Source organism: Chiroxiphia lanceolata, chromosome 27 (assembly GCF_009829145.1).
Source record: "Chiroxiphia lanceolata isolate bChiLan1 chromosome 27, bChiLan1.pri, whole genome shotgun sequence".
NCBI lineage: Eukaryota > Metazoa > Chordata > Aves > Passeriformes > Pipridae > Chiroxiphia > Chiroxiphia lanceolata.
The window spans coordinates 877,216-895,045 of record NC_045663.1 but is presented as its reverse complement, the minus strand read 5'-3'; the positions used below and the strand labels follow the sequence as shown (position 1 = coordinate 895,045).

The following is a 17,830-nucleotide window of genomic DNA, read 5'->3' as shown; positions in this document are numbered from 1 at the left end:
CAGAGGTGCTGTATTTTATAGCCCCTTTCTCCCCCCTCACTCTCCCCTTCCCGGCTCAAGAATCCCCAAACGATTACAAACTTCCACCCTGCTTTCCATGGGGTTTGGGTCACCCAGCCCCACTTCCCATGGCACAGCAGGACTGCCAGGACTGCCAGCCCTCTCACCAGAGCCTTTGGAATCTCTTCCAGAGCCGTGTTGGGGGCTACAAACCCAAGACAACCAGACTACCCCACCTCCCCACCCCGACCTCATCATCCTTCAGGTTGGAGAGGCACGGAAGCGACTTTGGAATTGTCTGCTCCCACCACCTCCTCCCCAGGGCATCCAAGACAACCTCCCCAGCGGACAAGTGGCTGCCTGGGAGCCCAACCCAACCCAGAGCGTTCCCAGGGTGATTATTCCGGCGCTGGAGCTCCTCCAGCCCCGATCCTGGCGGGGCAGGGAGAGCCACGACCCCCCGGCACCGAGAGCAGCTCCCGGCCATAAAGTCAGTGTTTTCCAAAGGGCACCAGTGTTTAGTTCCTCTGGAGCCAAGTCCAGGGATAAGCAGCAGGTCCCGGAGCCAGGCACTCCCCTCGTTAGGCTAACGAGCTGCAGGGCATGACAACCTCGAGGCAGGGCCGTTATCTCCCCTGGCAGATAAGGAAATGGGGCAGGAAGGCTCGGGCTGGGCTGGCCCCGGCAGGGGGGAAGTGAGATGAGCAGGGGACAAACCTCCCAAAGCCCTGTGTCCCCAAGCCACAGGATCCTCTCCTGGCCGTGGAATGGTCCCTCTGGGCTGTCACACTCCTGGTGTGCTGCCATTCCCACTCCTTCACAGCGGGATAAACCTCCCCAAGGCAACGCTGGGCCCGTTAATGAAGCGACTCCAGTTAAACACCAAATCCAGGGATGAGACGGGCTCAGGAGGAAAACTGCTACGGACACCAGGACTGTGTGAACCATCACAACCCCCAACCACACAAAAGAGCCATTGCCATTCATGTCACAGCCACAGATGGCAGGAGAAAACCTCTGGGGACAACAAACCCCACTCGACCACACTGAGCCGACCTTCTGGCTGCGTCTCCCCCCAGCCTGGCTGGGACAGAACGGGATAACTGGCACTGGGCAGCCACAGCAGTTTGGTTTTGTGGCCATGGAGCTCACCTGGGAGCCAAACCATCAGGGACCAGCTCATCTGCCTGATTTCTCACACAGCAGGGACACACAGACCTGTGGAACCCCCCAGGGACGAGGGTCTGACCTCGGGGCTGCGGGGTTTGAGAAGCCACCCTGGTCTCTGAAAGGCAGCACGAGAAGAAAACCAAGAAATGACCTAAAACAACTCCAGTTTGCTTAGTCTCAGACTACAGACCAAGCTGCTGACTCCTGTGCTCCACACCACACACCAGCTCTTCTCCTGGCAGGGATCACCATCGTTGGAGGTGCCTGGGTTGGTGTCACAAGAAGCCCACGGGTACAAACCACCCCAAAGGGGGTCATTTCCCAAAGAAAAACCCTTAACAGCCACAGTTAGTTCTTACAAGCAGGAGGTGTCTCAGAGCAGACCCAGCTCTAGCACAGCCCATTCTGAGGCCACACCTGACGGCCCAGGGTGGAGGTGAATCCCCTTCACCTGCTCCAGGCACCGGGACACCTTCCAGTCCCTGCTTCCCTACACTCCCCTGGCTCCCGAAGGACACCCAGCCTTCCATCCCGCAGCTCCGTTTGGAAGTGAGGAGAAGGAGACAGGTTTCTCCCTCTTTGTCTGCGGCACCCACCTCCTCTACACCTCACTAACACAAAACCCAGCTGCTGCAGCCACCCCTCCTTTATGTAACCCACACAATTCCCTGATGCCTCCCGAATCCTGCCTGGATCGGGCGGGATCCCATCGCTGCCCTTCGCCAGCCACCGGCTCCAACAGCTCCTGTCCCTCCTCTCCACACCAACCAACCCACCCTCAACTCACACACAGAAAATAAACAAGTAAATTATGTGATGTTGGACCTTCTGACGAGCTCCCAATCGCCTTTTTTTTACCCCAACCCGGGGTCTAGACCACTCACTGTTAAGTCACCCAACTTCCCGAGCAGCTGGTGCTGAACCATCTCCCCCATGGATTCCAACACCCAAAGACCCCCCATCACACTCCCACCCCACCCCTGGCTCCAGCCACCCCCCCCTGCTGCCCCCCACCCACCTCCAGCCCCATCCCCCTGACCCCCTCACCCAAAAACCTGGGGAACCCCCCCTCAACCCCTCTTTGTGCCCCCCCCAATATCCCCATGTCACCTCCTTTCATTGAACCTCGTGCTGGAACCCCCCCCCCCAGTGCTGAGACCCCCACTGGGACCCTCTCAGCTGCCCACCCCAAACCTGCCCCCTCTGCCAGGCCCCAGCGCCCCCAGGACCCTCCTGGCTCCCCCCAGGACCCCCAAACCCCCAGCCCAGCCCCTGCCCGGGGGTTCCCCCTTCCCCAGCCCTTGTCCCCAAATCCCCCAACACCCCCCCAAGCCCCGGCCAGCCCAGCTCCCCCCTCGCACCCCACGGTACCCTCAGCCCCCCTCCACCTGCCCAGACCCCCCCCAGACCCCAAGCACCCCCCGAGCCCCCCCGACCCCTTTACCCCGGGCCCCTCACCCTCCACCTCCTTCCCAGACCCCCCCGGCCGCTCAGCCCCATCCCCACCGCCCCCCTCGCCTCGCCTCCCCTCCCACCCCGCCCAGACCCCCCTCACACCCCCAAAACCCCCTCGCAACCCCTGACCCCCCCGAGCCCCCTCGGGCTCCTCAGCCCAGCCCAGCCCAGCCCCGCCACCGCCCCCCCGCCCCGGGCCGCGAGGGGCCCCCGGGCAGGGCCGCACCGGGCCGGGGGCTGCGCCCAGGCGCGGCCTGAGCCCAGCGGGCGGCCCCCCTCGGCCCCCCCGGGCCGTCCCACCCCGTCCCCGGCGGCTCCTCACCGGCAGCGGCGGGACCGGGAGCGGGCGCGGAGCGAAGCCGCCGCCTCAGACCCCGCGCGGCGCAACGCACCCTGCTGGCCCCGGGCGGCGCCGGCCCCGCCCCCCCCGCGCGCCTGACGGACAGCGCCGCCCGCCAATGGGAGCCTGCGCCGCGCGGCGCGCGGGGGGCGGGGCCGCGGGAGGGGTGGGGCCCGGAGCGGCCGCCAAGTTCGGTTGCGGCGGCGGCGCGGAGGGCGGGGCGGGGAGGGGGCGGAGCCGGGGGGGGGAGCGGCGGGGGGGGGAGCGGCCAATCAAGGAGCGGGGCGGGGAAAGGGGCGTGTCCCTGTAAAATAGTTAATTAATATTAATGAGAGTGGAGGGGGCACGTGGCCTCCGGGGTGCGAAGGCTCCGGGACGGGCCCCCCTAAACCTCTGGGATCCCCCGGGACCTCCGGGATCCCCCGGGCTGTGGCCCCTCCTGGGTCCCCGTGTCCCCTCAGACGCTGCCGGGATCCCCCGGGCTGTGCCCCCCCCGGGACCTCCCAGGCCCCCCCTGGATCTCCCAGTCTGTGTCCCCTCTCAGGTCCTCCCTTGGGCCCCCCCAGTTCTCCCCGGGATCCACCAGGTCCTGCTGAGATCCCCTGGTCTGTGCCCCCCACCTCGGGTCCCCCCAGTCCCCTCAGGTCCTCCCAGGATCTCCTGGCCTGTGTTCTCCCCCCAGAACCCTCCAGGCCCCCCTGGGATCCCCTGGTCTGTGCCCCCCCCTTTCTGGGGCCCTCGGTGCAGCCTGGCCAGGCTCCTGTGAGCCCCCCGTGCTGCACCCCCTCGGTGCCCCCAGTGCTCTGCCCAGGCCAACCCTGCATGTCGGGGGGCTGCAGCAGCCCCAGCCCCCCCCACCCTGGGGAGCTGCTCTCTGCATGGACTGGGGGGGAAAATCCATGGGGATGAATCAGCAGCGGGCGGGAGTCACGCGGGGGGAGCGGGAAATCACGCCCTGAATCGAGGCTTTGATTCCCCCCTCGGCTGCCACTGGCACCGGGTGGTGCCTGGTCCCGGCGGGGCGAGGGGGGCCCGGGGGGCCCCCGGGAGTCCCCGAGGATGGACACAGCCCCGGCCCCAGGCCACTGCTCCCCGGCAGCTTCCCAGCGCATCCCAGTCCGCAGCAGGGCCACACCAGTCCACACCAGTGGCAGCTGCGATCCCAGCAGGAACTGAGGTGCGGAGTCGCCCGGTCCAGGTCGTCCCCAGTGCGGGGGGGACACGGCCCCACTGCCACTGGCAGTGGCTGCGCTGAAATTGGGCTGAAAACCCAATAATCCTGTTAGTGGGGAGAAGGCTGATTTTTCCCTTAATCCAGTTTGCTCCCATATGTCCCGGCCCTCCGCGTCCTAATCCGCTTTGGCAGCAGATGGGCAGCACCGGGCACAGGGGAACCCCCGAGGGGGGCCAGGGTCGGGATCTCCCCTCAGAGGGGGACATGAGGGACAATGTCCCACGCAGGCACCGCGGCCAGCGTGAGGGACAGGGCCGGGAGCTGGTTTGGGGTGCCAGAAACTGGATTTTATGACTGGGCATTTTATGACGGCTCCTCATCGCGGGGGGGAGCGGCGGGAACGGGCGGCATGACGGCTCATCCCAGGGCTCATCCTGCCGCTCATCCCGCCGCTCATCCCGCTAATTAACGCTCAGGAGCAGCTTGTTTAAAGCCTGGACCCGAGGGAGGCTCCAGACGCCCTGTGAGGATCCACCAGCCTGAGCCTGCGCTGATTCTGGGGGGCTCAGGCTGGGGCAGGGACCATCCTCAGAGCTGTGACGTCCCCGGGGAGCTGTTGGTGGCCATCCCCACATACCTATGACCATCCCACAGAGGTGAGACTGTCCCCACTGAGCTGTGATGATCCCCACGGAGCCATGACCGTCCCCACAGAGCTGTGACTGTCCCCAAGGACCAGCCTGTGGCTGTCAACAAGGAGTCACAGCCATCCCCACAGAGCTGAGTCTGTCCCCACTAAGCCACGACCATCCCCACGGATCCATGCCATCCCCACGGACCCACAACATCCTCATGGAGCCATGACCATCCCCACAGATCTGTGCCACCCCTACAGATCCATGACATCCCCATGGATCCCTGCCATCCCCACAAATCCATGCCATCCCCATGGGTCTATGGCCATTCCCACGGATCCATACCATCCCCACGGATCCCTGCCATCCCCAGAGATCCCTGCCATCCTCATGGATCCCTGACCATCCCCACAGATCCATGCCATCCCCACGGATCCGTGCCATCCCCATGGATCCATGACCATCCCCACAGATCCCTGACCACCCCCATGGATCCATGCCATCCCCAGAGATCCCTGCCATCCCCCCAGATCCCTGTCCATCCCCACAGATCCACTGCCATCCCCATGGATCCATGGCAATCCCCACGGATCCATGGCAATCCCCACGGATCCCTGCCATCCCCATGGATCCGTGCCATCCCCATGGATCCATGGCAATCCCCACGGATCCCTGCCATCCCCATGGATCCATGGCCATTCCCATGGATCCATAGACATCCCCACGGATCCCTGCCTCCCCATGGATCCATGGCCATCCCCACGGATCCCTGACCATCCCCAGAGATCCCTGCCATCCCCAGAGATCCCTGCCATCCCCACAGATTCCTGACCATCCCCACGGATCCCTGACCATCCCCACAGATCCCTGACCATCCCTATGGATCCCTGACCATCCCCACGGATCCCTGTCCATCCCCATGGGTCCCTGCCATCCCCATGGGTCCATGTCCATCCCCACAGATCCCTGACCATCCCCATGGATCCATGTCCATCCCCACGGATCCCTGACCATCCCCATGGATCCATGTCCATCCCCACAGATCCCTGACCATCCCCATGGATCCCTGTCCATCCCCACGGATCCCTGACCATCCCCACGGGTCCCTGACCACCCCCACGGGTCCCTGACCACCCCACAGATCCATGTCCATCCCCACGGGTCCCCGCCATCGCCGTGCCCTTGGCGAGGCCCTCGCGGCCCCGTTTCCCCCCCCCCCCCCCACTCCCCCCGCCCCTCCCTCTCGTGCCCACGCGGCTCCCGCGCCCGGGGAGCAGATGGTTTCCATGGCAACGGGCGTGATGACGCACGCGCCGCGCTCCCGCCCCCTCCCCACGGGCAGCGAGGGGCGGGGGGCGCCACGGGAGGGGAGGGGGGGGGGGCGAGGACACGCGTGTGCCCGGGGCACGTGTGTGCGTGTGCGCGGGCACGTGCACGGAGCCCCGCGAGCGCACACGTGAACACACACGGAAACACACGGGAACACACGAGCACACACGGGAACACACGAGCACACACGCGCGCGCCCCCCCGGCCCTCCTCGACCCCCTTTTTGGGCCCCCCCCCGCGGCCCCGCGGCCGGGGGCGGCTCCGGGGGGGACGCGGGAGCGTTTCTCATCTCTTTATTGAAGGAAGACTATTTCTAGAGTAAAGGCTACATCGTCACGTCACCTCGTCCCCTGGGCACGCGGGTCCTCCTGTAAAAAGCCGGGGGGGGGATGCGGGGGGAGCTGGGATGGAGGGGGGGGGGCTCAGCCTGCCCGGGGACACCCCCTCGGGGACACCCCCTCGGGGACAGCGGGAGCGGGGCCGGAGCGAGGGGACGAACCTCGGGGCGAGGGGACAAACCTCGCGGGGACGAGGGGACAAACCTCGCGGGGACGAGGGGCTGGTGACAGCGCGGGGACCCCGCTCCGGCCGGGGGGGGGGGACAAGCAGGGCTGCGACAGAGCTGGGGGGAGCCGGGGGGGTCCCGGGGTGTGGGGCCGGGCTCTGAGGGGTGGGGGGACACCGGAGGGTCCCCGGGGCACATCCTGCGTGGGAAGGGGGCAGCGGGGGGCGCGGGGGGCCCGGCTGGCGGTGGGGCCGGGGGTCTCCCGCCGGAGCTCACCAGGATTGTGCTGGGTCAGGGCCTCCCGTTGGACCCGATGCTTTGTGCTTGGGCTGGTGGCTCCGGCTGCGGCACCGGGACGGGGCTGGGGGAGGCTGGGGGACCGCGGCGCCGGGAGGGGGCTGGGGGGCTCGGGGGGGTCCACGGCGGCAGGACAGGGCTGGGAGGACGGGGGGGGGACCACGGCACCAGGATGGCATTGGGGGCTCGGGGGGCTGCGGCACCAGGACAGGACGGGGGGCTTGGGGGGGGTCATGGCACCGGGACAGGGCTGGAGGCCCAGAGGGCTGCGGTGCCAGGGTGGGGTGGGGACTCAGGGGGGGTCACGGCACCGCGCGGGGGCTGCCCCCGCCCCGGGTCTCTGCCCGCAGGAGCAGAGCACTATGGCGTGGGGACGGGGGCGTGGGGAGGGCCTGGGACGCGTGTGACCATCCCCGAGGGTGACACCGACACCACCACGAGGTCCTTCCCTCCCACGAGGACCGACGGGGGCCGGGGCCGGGGCCGCCGGTTGTGCTGTGAGTGTGGGGGGTGCGGGTGGTCCGGGGGTCCTGCCGTGCCCGGCAGGGGGTGGCCGCGTGTCCCTCGGCTCGGGGGGACGCCCCGTCTTCACCCCCAGCCCCGGGGCGAGCGCAGGAGTCCCCGCACAGTCACAGTGATGGCACACGGAGGACGAGGGGACGGTCCCGCTGCGATGCCACTGCCACGTCCGGCCGTGGGGGGGGAGAAGGGGGGTCCAGAGGGGGGGCACGGGCCAGTCCGGGGCTCTCTACATGATGCTGCACTTCCCCTTGATTTTGTCTGTCCTCTTCTGCTTGCTGGAGCGCTTCCCGTCGATGGTGAGGCTCACGTTCCTCCTCTTCTCCAGGTTCAGCAGCTCCTGGAAGAGCTCCTTGACGTTGTAGTTCATCTTGGCCGAGGTCTCCATGAAGGCGCATTTCCACTCCTTGGCCATGGCCTCCCCCTCCCTGCTCTCCACCTCCCGCTGCGTCTCGTCGCACTTGTTGCCCACCAGCATGATGGGGATGCTCTCCACGCTGCCCTTGATCTGCACGATCTGCTGGTAGATGGGCTTCAGCTCCTCCAGCGACTGCTTGCTGGTGACGGAGAAGACGAGGATGAAGGCATGGCCCTTGGAGATGGAGAGGCGCTGCATGGCCGGGAACTGGTGGCTGCCGGTGGTGTCGGTGATCTGCAGGGTGCACACGCTCTTGTCGCAGCTGATCACCTGGCGGTAGGTGTCCTCGATGGTGGGGATGTAGGTGTCTCGGAAGGTCCCCTTCACGAAGCGCAGCACCAGCGAGCTCTTGCCGACGCCGCCGGCGCCGAAAACCACCACCCGGTAGTCGTTGCTCTGCTCCGGCATCTTGCCCCGGAGGTGCTGCCGCCGCTGCGGGGGGGACAGGGGGGCGTCACGCCGGGGCTTTGGGATGGACCCCCCCCCAAATGCAGCCGAGAGCCCCCCGTGAGGTGCAGCTCCAGGCGGGGCTCGGGCCCCGCCGTGCCCTTGGGACGCCCTTGCCACCCGGGCCGGGGTGCAGCCGCCTTGGCTATTTTTACCCGGTGCCCGCTGTGGCCATATGGCCGAGCGCGGCCACCGGCACCGCGGCTGCGGCCGAGGCTGCCGGGGCGGCGATCTGGGGGGGCCACGCCGGGCAGGGACCCCCAGAGCCCCCCCGGGAGCAGGGGCTGGGGTGGCCACCGGCACGTGGTGGCACCTGGAGCGCCCACCCGGGCTCTCGGGCCCTGCCCCGGGTACGGAGGTGCCATTTCACACACAGGCCACGCTGCGAAATGTCCTGTCAGCCCCTGTCACCCTGCGCTGTGCCCCTGTCACCCCCTGCCACCCTGTCCTGCCCCTGTACCACCTGTGTCATCCCTCTGCTCCGCTCCCAGCCCGGGGATGTGTCAGGGAGCAGAGGGACGTGGGCACTGGGCACAGCGTGGCACAGGGATGGGCTGTGAGGGGTGGGCTGTGGGCTGGTGACCTGCAGGCTCACAGACCCCCATGGCCACCCTTACGCTGCCAAACCTCGGTGCCCACTCTCAGGGGCAGGGTCCCCAGGCCTGGGCAGGGTCCCCAGTGCCCCCCCGAGTGGCGCAGCCCTGGGGTGTGAAATGAGGGGGCACAAAGAGCCACCTGGGCTGGCTCTGCCTCGGTGTCCCCAGGGCAGCACAGGAGTGGCAGCACCAGCTCTGCCCCATGAGGGTCCCTGGGTGCTGCATTCCCACCCCACGGCACCGGGGGATCTGGATCCCACAGAGCAGCCCCAATACTCCGGCACATCCCCAAACACCAGAGCTGGTGAGGTTGGGAGCTGGAGAAGGAGCCCATCCCTGCAGCCTCGGGCACCCAAGGAGCTCATCCCACAACGGGCTCCTTGGATCCCACCACGCTGGAAGCGTCACCGGCACACGGGGCTGGGGATGGAGCGGGGCCGGGGCTGAGCTGGGGCGTGGGAGTGCCCAACCTCAGCCAGGGCTGGACAAGGTCCTGCCCATCCCACCTGAGTGTCCCACCTGTCCCTTCCCACCTGTCCCTTCCCACCTGTCCCTTCCCACCTGCCCCAGGCACAGCTGGAAGGCCCCCTGGCCTCGCAGCCATGGTGGGGGGCACTGGGGTGAGGGGCTGGGCTGGATGGACCTTCCAGGAACCTGGGGGGCGCTTTGGGGTCACCCCCTGGCCTGTGCCCCAGCCCCAACCAGTCCTTGGTGCCTGAGGGTCCAGAGCACGGCCCCCCCTCAGCTCCTGGCCATGGAACCACCTGCCAGTCCGGGCCTGATCCTGCCGGGGGGCTCTGCTCCCCCCAGCACCCCCAGAACCCTCCCACTCGGGCCCCTAGCACTGGTGGAGGGGGCTGGGGGTCGAGGTGGAGGGCAGGGGCAGGGCAGGGGTGAAGGGGCAGGGACAGGGGCAGGACAGAGAGAGAGAGGCAGAGAAGGGGCAGGGCAGGATGGAGGGATGAAGGAGCAGGAGAAGGAGCTGGATTGGAGGGGGCAGAAGAAGAGCAGGATGGACGAGCATCCCGCTCAGGATGGAGATGGAGAGACAGGGGAAGAGCAAGGATGGAGGTGGAGAGGCAGGAGAAGGGGCTGGGCGTAGGGGCAGGATGGAGATGGAGGAGCAGGGAGAAGGGCAGGATGGAGATGGAGAGGCAGGAGAAGGGGCAGGATGGACGAGCATCCCGCTCGGGATGGAGACGGAGGGGCAGGAGCAGGGGCTGGAGGGGTGGCGGGGCAGGGTCGCGGGTCCCACCGCCCCGCTCCCCGCCCGCGCCGGGGGCAGCCCCGGTCCCCCCGCCGGCCGCGCTCCCCCGGCCCCCGCCGCGCCGGTCGCATTGCGGTGCCGCCGCCTCACCGTGTCCTGCCCGGGATCCGCCCTTGGCTGCGGGCGGCGCGGCGGCCTCAGCGCATGGCCCGGCCCGGGGCGGCCCCGGCGCGGCGGCTCCGCTCCGCCCGGCTCGGCTCGGCGGGGCTCGCTGCGGCGGCGCGGGGCCGGTGCGGCGGGGCCGGCTCGGCTCGGCGGGGCTCGGCTTAGCTCGGCTCGGCTCGGTGCGGTGCGGCCGCCGCAGAGCCGATCCCGCCCCGCCGCCGGCCCCGCCCGCCGCGCCCGCCCCGCCCGGGGCCCCGGACCCCCGGGCCCGGCCCCGAACGGCTCCGGGACACGGCGGCGGGACGGGGACACACGGACGGGGATGGGGACAGAGGGACGGGGATGCACGGACAGGGACACACGGACAGGGATGGGGACAGACCGACAGGGACAAACACACGGGGATACGCGGGATGGAAACGCACAGGCATGGACACGCGGACAGGGATGGGGACAGACAGACGGGAACACACGGGATGGGGACACACGGAGGGAGACACACAGACAGGGACACACGGACAGGGATGGGGACACGTGGGATGGGGACAGGGACACATGGACAGGGATGAGCTTCCACAAACAGGGACACACATATGGTGACACAGGGCAAGGGATGGGGATGGACAGACAGACAGGGATACACAGGGATGGGGTTCCACAAACAGGGACACACGGGATGGGGACACACAGACAGGGACATGTGGAGAGATGGGGACATGTGGGGATGGGGACAGACGGATGCACAGACACACGGACAGGGATACCTGGGGATGGGGACACACAGACAGGAACCACACACGGACACAGGTCACATGGACCCACAGGACAAGGAACAGCCCGGGCACTCGTGGACAGGTGGTGACAGGGGACACGGGGACAGGACAGACAGATGCCAACACCCCAACCTGGCAGAGGTGCCGTGAGCCCCTGTGGCATTTGGGGGTGTTTTGGGCAGCGAGGTTGGGCCTTGGGGACACAGAGGCCACGGTGCCACCCCAGTGCAGGACCAGGGGCCTTTGTCACCAACCAGTGTCATCTCCCCATGGCAGAGCCCCAAAACCTCGGAGGGTCCTGTGGGACCCCCAAGTGCTGGCTGAGGCCCCCCCCCCAGTGCCTGAGAGGGACCAGAACAGCCCGAGGGTGACTGTCCCCAGCTCTCTGCCCCACCACTAGCACAGGGTGGGCTGGAGGTGACTGGTGGCCCTGGGGGTCTCAAGGTGCCTGTCACAGCCAGGGCCTGCCAGGGGGGCTCCTGCTTCCCCCCCTTCCTGAGCAGCAGCAATTAAAATCCGCAGCTGCTATTAATAGCAGGCACAGGCACCGGGCCACGGCAGCACCCACGCGCTGCCGCCACATCCCGGTGGGAGCAGGGGGGGCCCACGGGGACCCCGGCCCTGCCCGTGGGGTGACAGGGCCCTGGGGGGGGGTGGTGACAGCCGCAGCCCCCCCCCCCCGAGTCCCCCCGCAGGGTGGATACTCCTCGTTAGAGGGAATGAATGAGTTTCCTTGATGGTTTTCCTGCAGCTCCTCCTCGTTCCATTGAGCCCCAGCTCCCCGCTGGGCCCGGCACTGCGGGGCAGCTGCTCACGCAGGGCTGAATCACGGCCGGGCCGGGCAGGGGGTGCCAGGGGGGTCCTGTCCCCTCTCTGAGCTCAGCAGGGCTCAGGGATGGGGAGGGGGGGTCCGGACAGGGGGGGTTTGGCTGCCGAGAGGGGGGGCACGTGCAGCCACCGCGTGAGCCGGACATGGAACAGCCACGGGGGACATCAAACAACCGAGTGACAGCGAGGGGAGAAGGGCAGGGAGTTTATTGGGAGCCTCCTCCACTCCGACACCCACCCCGGAGCACGGGATGGGACCGTGGATAAACCCCCCCGGGGCAGCAGGATGAGGAGGGGGGAGCTCAGCACCTCCCGGCACTTCACAGCCCCCCCGGGGCAGCCCCGATCCCACAGTCCGGCAGGAGGAGGGTGTGAAAGGCAGGATCCGGCCCAAAAAGGGACACTCAGCACAGTGTCACCTCTCTCTCCTCACCCCCCCAGCACAGAGGACCCCCCCGGGGAGCGATGTCACCCCCCAGGAGAGGTGAGGCAGCCCCGAGGCTTTGCCACGCCGAGGCAAATCACGCTCCCCTCATCCTGCTCGTTTGTGTCATCCCAGGCCCAAAATAACCTCCCTCCGCCCCCCCCCTCCACTCCAGGTTTTCAAAGGAAGATTAATTGACTCGGGGATGTTGCGGCAATTAAACTAACGAGCCCCAGGATCTGTCAGATGATGCTCAGCTGCCTCCATATGCTGCAGCTGGGCCACCGCGGCGGCTCCGAGGCCCCTTCCCGCTGCCGGCACTGCGCCATCCTTGTCATTCCATCCCTGTCATTCCAGCAGCGCTTCCAGGAGCCCGGCGGAAGCTGCTGAAGGAGCGGCGGCTCCGGGTAATTAAAATGCAGCCCCTGCCTGGGCCCGGCTGTGTCACACAGCTGGGGGGGAAGCTCCTTCCCAGCTCCAGCCTCTGATCCCGGCTCCGCACCCAGGAGAGAGCATCCAAAGGGATCAGCAAGCGCACGGAGCGTCCCTGGGGCCCCGCTCTGCAGCCACTGAGATCTGCTTGTGTCTCTCTCAGCAGCCCTTCCACCACCTCACACCCCTCCAGGGAAGAGATTCCATTCCTCTGGAAAAGCCTGGAAGCAGCCCCTGCTCCAACTGCTCAACCCCTCTCACTGCAGAGCTCTGAAAACACAAGTGCTTTCCCTAAAATATTAATGCTGGAAATTGTTGCTGCCCACTTCTTGCAAGCTCCTGGATCCCAGGCCCTGGGAGTGCCAGGGAATGGACAGGGATAATGGAAGGACTTGCTCCATCCCTGGAAGTGTCCAAGACTTGGAGCAACCTGGTCTGGTGGAAGATGTCCCTGCCCCTGGCAGGGGGTGGGACTGGATGAGCTTTAAGTTCCCTTCCAACCCAAACCATCCTGGGATTCATCCTATGATTCCCAAACACTAAGTTAACACATTGCTGGAGGTTTTCCTAAGGGAATGCTCAGGATATGGATGAGATGCAGGGAAGGAAGGAGGGGAGAGGGGCCCGGCCTCATTTCCTCCATCAATGCCTGGGAAAGCTGAGCTCCCCTAGCCCTGGATGGTTGCACTGGAAGCTGTGCTGGAGGGAGCAGCACCCCGGGAATGCTGGAGCCCCACGGGGACGTTATTTTTGGCAGCTCTTACAACCAGGTTTTGCTCCAAACTAAGCCAGCCAAAGCAGCTTAGTGCAGCCCAGCAATCCCTGCTCCCACCTGCTCCGGCTCCAGTCCTGTTTCTCACCTCCTTGGAGCCCACGGACCAGGCTCCCGGCTTGTTCCAGAGCGTGGGCGAGGGGCAGGAGGGAGAGGGGGATTGTGGAGGTTGCAGGAAGCCACACACACTCGAGGAGCTCTCGGAAGCAGCCTTTAACCAGATCCTTAATGTTTGCGCCAGCTGATCTCCGCAGCCCCACGGGCAGGGACAATCCCTTGGGATGTTCCTCACTCATCTCCCTCTGGGCACGCGGGAAGAGATCCTCCTCCTGCAGGTAATCATGGAAACACCCCCCGGGCCGGGCTGTTCCACCTGCCCGCGGAGCTCCGGCGTCCCTGCAGCGGGAGGGGCGGCTCATCCCGCTGAGCTTGGCTTCCCGAGGCTCCCGGCTCACCACGGGATGAGCACCAGCCCGGCCAGCAGGGTGTAGCCCAGCACCAGGCACAGCACCTTGAGCAGCCGCTGGCTCTTGTCCTCCAGCTCCCTGGCCAGGATCTCGAAGAAGGTGACGAAGAGGAAGGTGCCGCCGGCCATGCCCTGCAGGAGCAGGGACACGACGTCGCTGGCGGCGCTCCGGGTGCTCTGGATGCCCATCCCGACGCCGATTCCCAGCGGGATCATGAGGCACACGGCCAGGGCCAGCTTGGCCGCGTCCCTGAGCGGCAGCGCGGCCCTGGCCATGCTGATGCCCAGCGCCACGGCCACCAGGGTCTCGTGGATGGCCACGCCCAGGAACAGGCTGATGACTTTGCCGCCGTCCTCCTGCAGCCCCAGGGCCAGCCCCTCGAAGATGGAGTGCGTGCACAGGGCGAAGACCAGCCCCAGCAGGCGCAGGGGGCCGGAGCGGGACAGCTCGGGCAGGCTCAGGTGAGGGGGGTGCCCCCCGTGCTCCCCGTACAGGGCCCGGCCCCGGGGCGAGGCGATGAAGGGACTCTCGTACTCCGAGTCGCTGCCGCCGTCCGAGCCCGCGTTGAAGGTCTCCAGGTCGATGAAGGAGGGCTTCTCCTTCTGGCAGCTCAGGACGAGCTGCTCCACGAAGACCGTGACGAAGAAGCCGACCATCACGATGGTCTCGGCCACCGGGTAGTCCGTGGTCACGTTCCCCTGCTTGAGGACTTCATCCAGCTGGGAGGAGGCAAAGGATGCGCAGTGAATCCATCCCTCCGAAGGGAAACGTTCCCGCTGTGCTCACACGGCCCCACACGGGCGCTGGACCCACCCATGGCACTCCCACCCCCCTGGACACCCCGCCGTGAGACAGGGAATCCTTCTGCCTTCCCACGTTCCAAACGCACGGAGTTGGGATCCTCACACCCCCAAAAATCCCCCAAATGCCCCGTGACCCCACAGAGACAACCAGCAGCAGGGCAGGGAGGTGGGCACAGCTCACCCTCACGATATGAGGCACCAGGCACAGACGTTTGAGGGGGCTCCACGTCCAGCTGGACACAGACCCCTCATCACCCCCATTCCCGCAGGGAGCGGGGCCTGGAGGGCTGGGCCCCTGCAGGCCCAGGTGTCCCTGGCACAGGCATGGCCAGCACTCACCTTGCCCCTCACAGCTGGCAGCAGGGCGTTGAAGCAGGTGGCCAGGAAGACCCCTCCTCCGAAGGAATTCCAGAGGGCCAGGACCTTCCTGGAGCGCTGGGCCTTCTCGTGGTCGGCCTCGATGACCCTCACGGGCAGCAGGGCCCCCGCCAGCACCAGCACACAGATGCCCAGCAGGCACAGCACCTTGGCCACCACGATCCTCATCCTGGCCAGGGCTCAGAGCGGGGACATGAGCCCGGACACACGCCCAGGGAAAGCTGCTCCCGGGATCAGCACCTGTGGCAGGGGGAGAAAACAGGGAGTTTTTGCCTTTACGAGCCACGGGAACCACCAGGGGAAAAGTGCAGTTGCATTAAAAAGTAACTTGGAAAGCGCTGCTAAATTAACAATTCACGTAAATGAGTTGTTGGGGCCACCCCAAACCAGCCAAGTTTTTAAAGGTTTTATCTGGAACAGCCCCCCTGTGACAGGGAAACGCCCAGTCCTGCTGTGGGATCCAGCTGAGCCCAACCAACAGATCAGCTCCTGGGTTTTAACCACGAGGAAAGAAATCCACACCTCTGGCTTCCACCCAGAAATCCCCCAACCTCAGGTTTTTCCCTCTCTTTCCTGTTTTTAACCCAAACCAGCCCCTGCCAGACCCTTGAGCTCCTGAGTGCAGCTGCAGCCGGTGCCCCTGAGCGGGGCTGGAAGCAGCCCAGAGGGAAAGGAATCCCCAGGAATACCTGGTGGCTCTCCTGAGCTGCTCCTGTGGCAGCAGCACTGACACCCAGGCTGTGGCACCAGCCTGGAACGAAGGATTAGCTCAGGTACTGCTCGGATTAGTGGCTCAGAATGAAGCATCCAAGCGATGAAAAATATTCTGTAAAGCAGGCAGGGCCCTGTGGGAGGGAAAACAAATGGTTTCCTGATCCGTGAACCCCTAAACCCCAGGATTTCTGCTGAAAACAGGACGCCTTCCCCACAGCCACACTTGTCCCAGCACTTCCAAGCCCTGAAACCCCTTGAGATCACGCTGGAAAAGAGGGGGGTGGGCAGGGGGCTCCTCCCAGGCCACTGGCACAGGGTAAACCTGCTGGAGCACCCCAAAGGGGAGCAGAGGTGGAGCGGGGGGGGCTACAGGGATTGCTGGGAGAGGGGTGGGCGGTTTTAGAGGGGCATATTCAGCCGAGGAGACCCTCACAGGGGGTCGGGGAGGGGGCCCAGAGCCCTCACAAGGGGTTGGGGTACACCCAAGCCCTCTCAAGGCGAGGAGGGGGCCCGGCCCGACCCCCTCACAAGGGGTTGGGGTACACCCAAGCCCTCTCAAGGCGAGGAGGGGGCCCAGAGCCCTCACAAGGGGTTGGGGTACACCCAAGCCCTCTCAAGGCGGGGAGGGGGCCCAGAGCCCTCACAAGGGGTTGGGGTACACCCAAGCCCTCTCAAGGCGAGGAGGGGGCCCGGCCCCAGCCCCTCACACAGGCCCAGGATCCCCCTTGAACCCCCACATGGGTAGGGGGCCCTGTCCCCCGCCCCCCCCGGCTCCCCCAGCCCCGCTGTGATCCCCCCGTGCCCCCTCCCGGCCCCTCCATCCCCTCACGAAGCCCCCGGTTCCCCCCTCTCACCCCCCGTTGCCCCGGTAACCGCCCCCCCTCACTCACGGCCGGTCCCGCCGCTCCCCGGCCCGGCCGCCCCGCGCGAGCCCGCCCACGACGCCCTCCCATTGGCCGCCGCGGGAGAGCCGGCCGCTGATTGGCCGCGCGAGCCGTCCATCAACCCGCCTGGGAGCCGCCGGGATTAAGCTCCGCGGGAAACGCGCTCCCGCTCCGCGGGTTCCGGGACAGCGCCGGGCCCGCAGCGCTGTCCGGTGCTGAGCGGGATCGCCGGGAACCGGGAATGGGAAAACCCCCCCTGGGAGAGCGCCCTCCACTCCGCCATCCCCTGCTCTTACAGCTTTCCAGCTGCGTGTGGTTAAAGCGCACAAACTGCAGCCCCCTGCGAGAGCTGAAGTGAACCTTAAAATCCCATAAAATTCCATTATTTTCGCTGTCGGCTCCCAGAGGAGCTGGGGAACGTGGGAGTCTGCAAGGAAAAGTTAAAAAGCAGGCATCAAGGACCTGCCACAGCCCTGCAGGGCAGGAGCAATTCCCCGTGGAAAGCTGCACACGGAGCTCCGAGGTGTGAAAAGAAAACCAAGAGAGGCAGAGAAAGAGAACAAGTTACAAAAGAACAAGGAGGGCAAGGGAAGGAACAGCTCTGAAATGAGCTGAAAACGGGAGGGGGGGAAACCGCCTGTGGTTTCTTCTTTTTGGATAATTCTGGAACATTTTCTTCTAGAGTGTAAAACCCCTTTTGTCAGGCTGCAAAGAGCAGCAGGAGAGAGCTCAAAGGCGGGGGGGGAGCAGACACAGAGAGAAAGATTTCCTATTTCTGTGCTGCAGAAACACACGGGAGGAGAATTCCATCAGGGAAGAACAAAAAAAAAAAACAAACACCTGGGCACAGGGGATAAAATGTGCCCCAGGGCAGCCCCAGCCCCGAGGGAGCAGAGCCCTGACCCCACAGAAGCCTCTGGAAAGGGGCCCCTTTGAGCCACCCGGGCACGAGGGATAACAACGAAAGTGTCCAAATGTTTTATTCCTCACAAGTGACACGAACCACAGTAACTTCATGGAGCATTTACAGGTCAGTTTTGCCATGATATTCACCTCCCACTGTCCCTGCTCACTCCCCCAGGGCTCCCGAGGGCCTCG

The 17,830-nt window shown here is 66.1% G+C and overlaps 3 protein-coding genes across 8 annotated transcripts in view; all 3 read right to left on the bottom strand.

Annotated features, from left to right (window-relative positions):
- Positions 1-3,044, bottom strand: part of GNG7 (G protein subunit gamma 7) — a 57,568-nt gene extending 54,524 nt beyond the window's left edge. The window contains exon 1 of one of the 2 annotated variants that reach the window (XM_032711997.1): positions 2,948-3,044. The gene's annotated coding sequence lies outside the window, so the exon portion shown is untranslated. The remainder of the gene's footprint in view (positions 1-2,947) is intronic. The other variant, XM_032711996.1, reaches the window with a different exon arrangement.
- Positions 3,045-6,380: 3,336 nt separating this feature from the next.
- Positions 6,381-13,636, bottom strand: DIRAS1 (DIRAS family GTPase 1). 2 transcript variants are annotated; one of them, XM_032712256.1, is made up of 2 exons: positions 13,575-13,636; positions 6,381-8,274 (listed from the first exon to the last, which is right to left on the bottom strand). In XM_032712256.1, exon 2 carries the CDS (start codon positions 8,248-8,250, stop codon positions 7,654-7,656), a length of 597 nt encoding a protein of 198 aa, XP_032568147.1. In that variant the 5' UTR covers positions 8,251-8,274; positions 13,575-13,636; the 3' UTR covers positions 6,381-7,653. The 2 variants fall into 2 exon arrangements, with proteins under 2 accessions (XP_032568147.1, XP_032568146.1); XM_032712255.1 differs by lacking the exon at positions 13,575-13,636 and adding an exon at positions 10,243-10,318.
- SLC39A3 (solute carrier family 39 member 3) lies at positions 12,049-16,783 on the bottom strand. Of its 4 annotated transcripts, none has more exons than XM_032712250.1 (4): positions 16,739-16,783; positions 15,824-15,979; positions 15,096-15,374; positions 12,049-14,672 (listed from the first exon to the last, which is right to left on the bottom strand). In XM_032712250.1, the coding sequence occupies exons 3-4, from the start codon at positions 15,300-15,302 to the stop codon at positions 13,938-13,940; spliced, it is 942 nt and encodes a 313-aa protein (XP_032568141.1). In that variant the 5' UTR covers positions 15,303-15,374; positions 15,824-15,979; positions 16,739-16,783; the 3' UTR covers positions 12,049-13,937. The 4 variants fall into 4 exon arrangements, with proteins under 4 accessions (XP_032568141.1, XP_032568145.1, XP_032568144.1 ...); XM_032712254.1 differs by having other exon boundaries at positions 15,096-15,377; positions 15,844-15,979; XM_032712253.1 differs by lacking the exon at positions 16,739-16,783 and adding an exon at positions 16,703-16,728.
- Between the last annotated feature and the right edge of the window lie 1,047 nt (positions 16,784-17,830).

What these genes read in the sequence shown, in the direction of transcription:
- DIRAS1 (XM_032712256.1), bottom strand. Translation starts at nt 8,250, where the DNA reads ATGCCGGAGCAGAGCAACGACTACCGGGTGGTGGTTTTCGGCGCCGGC.
- SLC39A3 (XM_032712250.1), bottom strand. Translation starts at nt 15,302, where the DNA reads ATGAGGATCGTGGTGGCCAAGGTGCTGTGCCTGCTGGGCATCTGTGTG. An exon ending in TGCCAGCTGTGAGGGGCAAG is followed by an intron (nt 14,673 to 15,095) that starts GTGAGTGCTGGC and finishes GCCTCCTCCCAG; the next exon opens with CTGGATGAAGTCCTCAAGCA.